We start from the raw sequence: 10,032 nt of genomic DNA, 5'->3' as shown, positions 1-10,032 counted from the left end.
AGTAATAGGATGAAATAAAATAGCAAAAAAATAAACAAGGCAGAAAATGAGTAAATTAGATATAAAACAAAATACAAGAATAAAAACATGTTGGTAGGCCATGGCAGGTCATTCCACAGCAAAAGCAAGAATCATTTTAATACATTTATTTTTGGCAGACAGCACCATCTGCTAACAGCTATCTTTAGCTTATCAAAAATGGGCAATATATTTATTTATTTATTTACACTGTTTTAATACTTATTTGTTTAAGAGTTTCAGATAAAGTTAGCATCCTTGTAGTTTGAAGGCAATGGCTTCAATTTGTCCACGTTTTATATAATAATAATAATAATAACTTTATTTATATAGCACCTTTTTAAAAACAGGGTTTACAAAGTGCATAAGAAACAAAATGAAATAACAAGTGACAATCAAATAAACAAATAAAATAATGAAATAAATAAAATCAAGTGATATTGGTAAAATATAGTAAACAAATATAAGATAAAATACCAAGACCAAATGAAAATGAAACGATAAAACAACGACATCACATAAAAGCCAATCTGTAAAAATGTGTTTTAAGAAGTGATTTAAAAGAGATATATGAGACATATGTAATTTTATAAATCCACATACATTGTTATTGAATATGGGAAAGAACACACGGTGTTACAGATATTAAATGCCAAAAAAAAGGTATTATACACAATAATAATTTCTGATTTATTATCTTCTGTTTTGTGTTGTAAAGTCTGTAAGAAACAACAACCTGTCCTCCCTGGAAGTAAAAAATAATCTCTGAGAGAGACTCCAGGTGATATTACAAGCTTTTGATTTGATCATTTAGACGAGGGTTTAAAAAGCAAACAAATCCACAGCTTTGAGATGCTGGAACCAAATAATGTTCTGTGCTTTTGCTTAAATAATGACTCATAAATTCATCAAAAAATCCCCACCTCCTCAAAAAGTACAGAACTGGCACATAGAAATATTTCCCCCATCAGATGGGACCTTGTCCTTCCTGACACATACTGTACAGCAGCGTTGACACTCGATCTGACTCACATGGTGTTTGTCGTCATCAACATGATGATCATGTCAGCACGCATGATCCTCAGTGTTGTGACAGACACAACGCTTGTGTGGGTACATTTGGCTGTACCTGAAATATTATCAGCCAACGTCTGTATGTCCACACATTAACAGCTTTTTGTTTAAGTGCTAAAGGCGATGCGCACACATCATTCTAGACCCATTTTGATAAAAATGTTGTATCTGATCATAAGACTCTCACCTGTGGGAGTTTTCTCATCTGGAATAAAGTGGGTTCTTCTGTTTCTGTACGACTGTTTTGACCTGATATTCTTTCCCATGAGGTGATTTATTGGCAGTATTCATGAGGGACGGCCTCAGCGTGCCTATAGCCGTAAGCACTGTTATCAACAGCATATGGCATGTTCAAATGAGAATTTTCGACGTTTGGGAGATATGCTTATCAGCTTTTCTTTGCACAAATAGGGGAAAAGGCATATTTCCCAAAGCTATTCCTTTTTAAAACACGGCCATAGCAAACCAGTTTTCCCGTCATTTCTAACAGGATACAAGTATATACCACACATTTAGGATTTTGTTGTGTTTTATTTCAAAGTGATTCACATCAAGGGTTTTTCTTCCACTCTTGTCAGTGATCTGATTCAAAAAAATATATATATTTAAGAATGGAGGGCACCACAAGAGGAAAAGAAGGTTAGGGTTCGACAAGGCAGAGAGGGAGAAACCGGCCAGTCATTTGGGAGACATCCGGTCTCCGACCCGCGAACAAAGCCGTCTGACAGTGGAACAAAGCAGGAGTCTGGAGCTGAGATATCACAGACTGGTTGGCCCCTCCGTCTGGAAGTGTACGTGCCGCAGAGCAGGACTCCAGTTGAGAAGGGACAGGGGGGGCGGGGGTGGTCTTTTCTGGGCGGTCTGTCAGCTGTCAGTTCTTCTAAAACGTGCATTCCACTCATAGCATTTTAACTAACTTAGTGTGTTTCTGCTCACCTCGAACTCACTCGTTTGTCTTCTGCAGGTCTCTTCTATCATCTTACCTTTACCTCGTCTCCCTCTGGTTCTTCCTATTTGCTGTTTCCTTTTTCCTATTCTCTTTTGACCACCATCATTACCCCCCCCCCCCCACACACACACACCCTACCCCACCCCTCCCCTCCCTTCTCTACTCATGCCGTCCTTCACTCCTCCCCTCCATCCTCAAATGTTGGTGGGCAGCAGAACAATATCCAGGGGGTCATGGTGACCGGCAGCCCCCTCCCTGTGGTCTCTTCCTGCTATTGTTCCTGGTCCTACTGCTGCTTTGGCTCCTACACTCTATCAAACGCACACACACTGGCTTAATCACCACTGGACACGGCTCTGCGCTCGCCTCAATCACTGGAGAAACACTGGAGGCTTGAAGTATATATGAAAGCAGGACACCCTGGAGACATTGGTTATTAATTCCACAGAGGAATTCAATGGTAGTGACTTGATCCGTTAAATGTATCACGTCTTAAAGACAGTAAATATGAACACAAAAACAAGAATAACCAAATGTATTGTATTACAAGCGCCCTACGAAGAAATAATTTGTAAAACAGTTGACGATGGGAAATCACAAGAGCAAAAAAAAACAGGATAAATTGCTTTCATGCCCCCTTTTTATTCCTCCCTTCCTGAACTGATTTATAAACTTGGCGTGTAACGGCTGTGCTGAATCCCTAGAAACAAGGTAACCTCCAGCCTCAGCCATAGTGAAATTCATTTTCTATCTCTAGTATGTATTCATGATAGGCTGAGTGCTGTCCACAGTGTCAATTTATGGTAATATTAAAGCAGTGAAATCAGATTGTTTCACTGTACAGAGCAGCCAAAATGTACCGACCCTGTACGCACACAAAATAATCAGTTTTGATTCTGCAGAGAAGATGAGGTGACTGTTAATGTAACGTAACACAGAGAGCACATATGATTGAAGTCCGTCTTTGGGGGGAGGCTATAACGGAGCCGAAAGCCTGTGAAACCTGCTGCTGCAGCAGTGGTTGTCACATGATTATATTTCTATAGGGTACTACAGGTTATTTTCCTCTCTTTCTCTGACACTTTGATCCCACAATGGCTCCATCTCCTCCTGTAGCTAGACCCCCGAGTTCTTTGATGTGCCTGTCTATCTGTCTGTGCTCTGCTGTGGCCCAGGCCTCAGATCACTTATTAAATGAGACACGGATGTCAGGACCTCACATCTTTTCCTCTTATCACCGATCGCCCGCCATACCTGACTGTGGCAGCTTTAAACTATCTTCTTTTGGCATGGCTGGCAGGCATCAGCAGCAGAGTAAGTTACATGAAAGGCCTTAAGCAGGGATCATGAAACATGGAGCAAATCTTTTACTACAGGGATTTTTACAGAAAAAAACTATTCCAAATCCTAAAATTGAACTTGATCTCTGATTTAAGAGAGCTAGACAGATCCAGGATCACAGCGGCAGCATGTCCGAGATAATATAGAATGGCGTAGCACTTTCTATCGCTTAATTCTCATAGTAGAAATTAACTTTATTTTTCATCAATTAATGATAAATATTATGAATTAATAACAATAACAAAAAAAATTAAAACAGCTTCTATCACAGTCCCCAATAGTGCTTATGAATCTTAATATGTCACTTTTAATTATTTAAAATTAAACACAGTTCAGACTTGAGTCGTTTATGGGCCCAAATCAGAGATTAAATGCCACTTTAGTACACTGAAATACAAGCACTGCACACTAAATAATCCTGCATTCAAAATTAGAGAAAATATTTCTTTTCTAGCACACTTTGCCAATTTATTGGATTAATGATTCACAATCATAGACGATGAGATCAATATTATCTTTACAGTTTAAGGAGTTGAAAACACATCCAGTAGCAGCTTTAAATTGCCTTTTTAAAAGAGTCGTAGTTAATGGTACAGCTATATGTAGCTGTTTCTAATAATAAATGAAAGACATTTAATCACATTTACAAAACTCAAGCTCACCGAAGCACTAAGAACAGATTAGCTAAATCTAATTTTCATATGTACAGAAAATAGAAAAACAATTCTGAGGCTGCATAAATGCTATGTTATTCATTTGGGCAAAATGTCCAAATGATTTCAGCTTACGTATTTCATAATTTCATCTGTCCTATCTGTATTTTACGTGCTTGCTATCTTGTATTTACAGTCTCTCTTGTTTTCTCTCTCTCTCTCTCTCTCTCTCTCTCTCTCTCTCTCTCTTTCTACTCTGCTCTCAACAACCTGTCCTGTAATGCCACCCCTGGGGCAGTTTTAAATTTATTGCTTTTGGCCGAGGGCCCTCGCAGCATAAATAAGCTGAGAGAAACAATGGGCCGACTGAATGAACATCATACCAGAATTGTTGCGCACCAGAAGGGGCAGGAAGACGTGCACTTCACTTTCTATTCTATTGCAGAGAAAGTTCTATAATCATCGTTCTCTGTTTCTATTCTTCATATTTCCATCCCCGTTGGCTTTTCTCATTTCCTTACTTTGCTTCCTTGTTACTTATACCCCTTTAACGCCAGCGCAATGCCATTGTTATGAATGGATCCACAATGGTATCTGACCCAGGTCAATGACCCAGCTGGCAAAACCCGCGGAAAAACAAAAAAGATATTTAGATACTACCGGTGGGTATGTCGTAAAAATCTTAATGGCTGAATCGTGCATTTCTTTCAAAGAAGATATGTTGTTGCTGGGGAGCTACGTGGCAACGAGGAGTGGTTGTAAAAAAAAAAATGACACATCCTCTTTTTGAGCATCCCAGGTAGCCTTTCCCAGTGACCTGTGATTTTCTCTGGATTGCTTTGCGGTGTGTCAACTTCCTCTCAGGACAGACGAGCACACCCGAGCACATAACACAATGCTCACATGAAACACCTCCTCCACCCCCCGATCAGGGTTGTAAAGTTTAAACTGGACTTGCTGTCGAGAATTGCTCTTGATGCTCGTGCTTTACAGTAACTTAATGTTTCACCTGTTTGTAAAATAAGAAAACGTGACTATCCATATCTCGTTATTTTTCTGTCGAGATTATGTAGTTGACATATTTCTTTGTGTGATATGTCTAAAAACAACACTTCATACTAAAATTGCCAATTTTCTTTATTGAGCGAAACAAATGCTTTTGTTTTTTAGCCCCCTGCCTCAAAAAACACAAATAATCTACAAACGGTACTAATCTGACACCTAACACTACTCGCCACCTATGTCATCCCTAACTGTTTTATGGATATAACGGAGTGGATGAAAACATTAAACATATTCAACTGTCACGAATCTGAAGTCATCATCATTGGTCCTGAATCCATCAACTAGCACATGCTTTCCTCTGTGTTGACAGCTCCAGTCATTTCCATTCTCCTCTTTCCTTCAAACTTTACATGAATCGCATTGTCAAAGCTGTCTTTTTTTCAATCAAAACACATCCACATACATCCTTTTCATCGACTCATTAATCTCCCATATGGTTTGTCTTCGGGGCACCTCCAGGATCCTGCTCGGCGACGGCCAATCAAATACATTCAAACACACGTTGATGCCATATTACTTTGTAGCGCTAATGGGGTAACTCCAGTGTTTCCCCTTGTGATTTTCGAGATGGAGGATAAATTGACTGTGGCTGTGACAACTTTCTAGCTTTATGAAACACTGTCTGATGGATGCTCGTAAATGTATTACTCTTAACTGGGCTCCACCGGATGAACATTTGATACTCTCTGTAGCTGTAGCAACACATTCACACCAGTGCTGCCCCTTGAGATTTATTTACGCAGCTCTATTTTCAGTCTGAACAATACTTAAGACAGATGATAGGGTGAAGAGGTATTTTCCTAGATCACTCTCTTCATCCACATTAGCGTCTGAAACGTACCCATCTTTACCGAAATACTCCTTTACCGGTCTCTTGATAAACTTTATAGTCTTTCCTCTTACCAATATAAATACCACAGGGAAAAAAACTCTCTTCCTCTGTCCGTTTCTATCTGATCACAGTCTCTTTCCCACTTTACACAGCCAGCCCCCCCTCGCCATCCCTGTCACGTCCACAGGGCTTGCGCTGCCTGCCATGAGGTGAGGGGTCTCCTGGCTGGGGACCAGGACAGCCCACGCCTCCCTTTGATCTCTCCCGCACTGGCTGCTACCTGCAGATAGCACATTCACACACACACACGGCGCTCTCCCTTTCAGCCACAGAGACAACTCTACATCTCTCGCTTCCTCCTTCTCCGATCCTGTCTGATGCAGTACAAACTGCACACGCGGCTGTGGGTCTAAAGCATTTCCCTCATGCACGGCTGCCGTCCATAAAATGCTTATTTTTGAGGATGTAGACATTTCAAAAAGAGCAGTTTTTCAGATTTAGAGCAAAAATCTTGAATAGTATTCGGAAAATCTTACAAGTTAAACGGTTTTGGTAAAAATGTGTGGTGCGCTTCATTTCACCCTTTCTGTGTGTGTGTGTGTGTGTGTGTTTTTTTGTGTGTTTTTGTGTGTTTGTGCGTGTGCTCACTGTCATCTGGTTACCATTTGAAGGCAGAATTGCAGCTAATGATATCCTAGAGGAAAACTACAGTAGCTAAACATGCAACAGCTCCTCCGTTTATTTCTTTTCTTTCTCCACCTACTTTTCCTCCCCGTCAGGCGACTCTTGTGGCAAGTCGTTTGGCTCTGGAGAAAAGCAGACTTCATAGATATTAATACTTTTCTGGGTTTATCGGTAAAGTCTCTGGTCAATGTAAAGCTTTGTACTAACAGACAGTTTAAGTGTGTGTTTGTCTGCCTTTTCCTGGATATTACTGTGCCACATGTTTACAGTGCCCCCCCTCTGCAGGCTCACACACACACACACACACACACCCACACACTTTCTGCCTCTCACATCTGGATTCAATCAGAACCCAACAATCCCTTAGCAGCCTCTGTAAGAGAGAAGTAGGTTAGAGCAGCAGTGTCAAATATCAAGCAACCTCATTAGAATATCTACAGTGTGGAAGTCTGAATGTACAGTATGTTTGTGCAAAAGAGAAAACCAGAGAAATCTATGGACACAAAAATATTAATACTGCAGAATTTTTACTATGCGTGTTTGCTTCAATGTGCCGAGCCTGTACAGGTACAGTTTGGTGTATGGTCTATATGTACACATGAACACTGTCCTCCTGGATTAGTAAAAGACTGCCTTAAGCCATTACAGCACCACAGACCAGTTTACAACCATTTTTGTGCCTTCTTTTCTTCTTTTCCTCCTTCTCTCTTTTTTCTCTCCTACCTATATTTAACTGTATGCCTCAGTTAAAAAAACAAAAAACCTTTCTTGTCTTGACTGTACAAAATCCACCCCAACCTCTTGTTACTGCTTTACCAAATACCAATGCAAACATAAAAGCAACAGAATCCAAAATATAGAGTGCTGTCGGCTGACAAAAGATTTGAATAATCCAAATATGAATTGTGATTTATTCTAGAATCAACGGAAAGAGGATTAGACAATTATTCATTGTATGGTGATAGATGATCTACTGGTCGTGAGATGAGATCCAATGAGATCGAACTATTTGGTTTTAATTAATTCCACAAAGGTATTCAGTAATGGTGAACCAACTTTTTGTGGATTGTACAAAGAGCAAAAAAACATTGCACAGAGCCCCACCTCCCTCTGTACAGACTTTGGTCACCTTCTTGCACAACGCATTGGGTAGAGAGTTTCGGGAAATTTGGGACTTTTTGCACACGCGCGCACACGCACACACACTTCCCTGTTCTCTGATTGACATTGATGCTAACTGACACAAACTCTAGCATCCACAATGAATGCAGTGTACAGTATCCGCTTGTAACATGATATCTTGGACTCACAACAGTTAAACAACACACACACGCACGCACGCACGCACGCACACACACACACACATACATAAACAGTCACACACGTTTATGCAACAGCTACCATTGCACGCTGTATGTATAATCAACAGTGCTGGTCCCGGGCCAGTGGTAGCCATGGTAACAGCTGCACATAGTGATGCTGAGCTAAAGGCCAGTGTGCTGTTTGATTGACAGGGCTGATGTTTAGTGTATGGTTTTATTTCCTTTTCATAGGAAGTGAACTTTGTAAGCAAAGAATACATCCCATGATAATATCATATACCAAAGGCTGATACCAACAAAATGTATATAATCAAATAAAAAAAATGTTTTATTGTTTATTTACCTGAATAACTCATTATGATGTCGCTCTTCAAGTTTAAATATCATTAAATATAGTTTCTGTACGTGTGCTTGTCAACATCTAGAAGCAGTAAGTTGCCCGAGGCTGTGCCAAGAGTTTTAAAATTCTGAGAAATGTTTGAATTCAGAGTGAAAGGAATTCCTCTGATACCTTGAAGTATTGAAAGAGAACTGCATCCTGCCACGCAATATTATTTCAATCGTTTTTACAGCAGAGATAACATAACAACTTTCCCTCACACACACGCACACTGTGTCTTCCTCCCACAATCTGTCCCAAACACACACACTGGCACGTTAGCTCTCTTTTATAGCTTGAAAGATTAATCTTCGTCAATCGCTGCTTAGATAGTTGATTAATCGTTGAAGTTAATCAAATTTATCAAGCAAAAAGGACCAAAATATAATTAGCTAGTGTCAGCTCCTTAAATGTTTGTCTTTAAAAAGTTCAAATTGAAAATGTCACCTCTTGGAAATTATGATGGGTGTTTTGTTTTACTTGTTTCTGACATTTATAAATGAACTAATCAAGATATGAATTGGAAATTATTTGCAACAATAATTACCATTTCTTTCTCTTTGCTCCTCTCAAATTTGACGGGCCAATTCTCTTAATCTCTTTACATTCTGTGCATTTAATAAGAAACACTTTTTTATATAAGCATAAAAATGGTCTGACATTAAAGAACAGAAAGAACAAGCCTAGCATTTGTCTGTTGTTTTAGAAAAGCAAGCACTTGATCTACTTTTGCATTTGAAGAGGTGAAGAATTATGAAGATACTTTCCACAAACTGATCAGCTGTCTCTTCTATGTTTTGTCTTTAACAGGTCTTCCCACCCCTTCCTAATGAGGCTGAGATCGCACACACCAAAAAGCTCTTCCGACGAAAGAGGAATGACCGACGGTAATGACGCATGCAAGCTTACACACACACACACACACACACACACACACACACACACACACACACACACACACACACACACACACACACACACACACACACACACACACACACACAAGACGCACACATACCTACCTCAGTGAGAGGGAATGTTTTTGCTGTTGATGTCAGATGTCAGTGCACAGCCAGTCCTATAGCCTTCTCTCCCCCGCCAAAGCAATGTCAAGACAGGAATGCAGGCTCCACACTTCACTGCAGACAGGAGAAAGAATAATGAAAAAAAGGAGAGATTCAAGGTTTTTTCATGTTTATTAGGTTACTCACCACAAATTAAGCCAGTTATGCAGTCACCCGTGTTTACATTTACTCATGCTTTGAGACATTTCATTTGTTAACATCGTCCTCCTTTCTCCAAAATCCGACACAAATTTTTCGTACTGGCACCCCTGCTTTAATTGTACACATTCTGAAATCTAATTTCACCCAAGTGTGACTTCATTGAGACCACGTCCTTAAGAGAGAGAAAAAAAAAACATCTCTCTCTCTCTCTCTCTCCTTCTCTCGCTCCCTGCCCTGATGTCACTGGAAAACTGTTCTTCAGTTGCTAAGAGACAAGCAAAGAGAAATATTTTGGTTGTATTTGTTGGTAAAAAAAAAAAAAAAAAAAGAAAATGAGGAAATGTTATCTACACCAAATGGACAAAAGCACTTTCATCCTTGTTTTTAAGTACAGAGAGTAATTGGTTCTGTCCAGCGCTATTGTGTTTACATGTGATGGATGCAGCAAAAGGCCTGACAAAAAGAGGGGAACAAAAATATAAACTTGGA

General features: G+C 39.8%; 1 protein-coding gene across 2 annotated transcripts in view; it reads left to right on the top strand.

Moving 5' to 3' along the window:
* Positions 1–10,032, top strand: part of ctif (CBP80/20-dependent translation initiation factor) — a 46,870-nt gene that overhangs the window by 18,967 nt on the left and 17,871 nt on the right. For both annotated transcript variants that reach the window (XM_054613064.1, XM_054613063.1), the window contains exon 8: positions 9,128–9,204. In XM_054613064.1, coding sequence (XP_054469039.1) covers positions 9,128–9,204 — 77 coding nt within the window. The remainder of the gene's footprint in view (positions 1–9,127; positions 9,205–10,032) is intronic.

Source organism: Anoplopoma fimbria, chromosome 14, assembly GCF_027596085.1.
Source record: "Anoplopoma fimbria isolate UVic2021 breed Golden Eagle Sablefish chromosome 14, Afim_UVic_2022, whole genome shotgun sequence".
In the NCBI taxonomy this organism is placed as follows: Eukaryota; Metazoa; Chordata; class Actinopteri; order Perciformes; family Anoplopomatidae; genus Anoplopoma; species Anoplopoma fimbria.
Note: the sequence above shows the minus strand (reverse complement) of the source record. Positions and strands in the feature narration are given on the sequence as shown.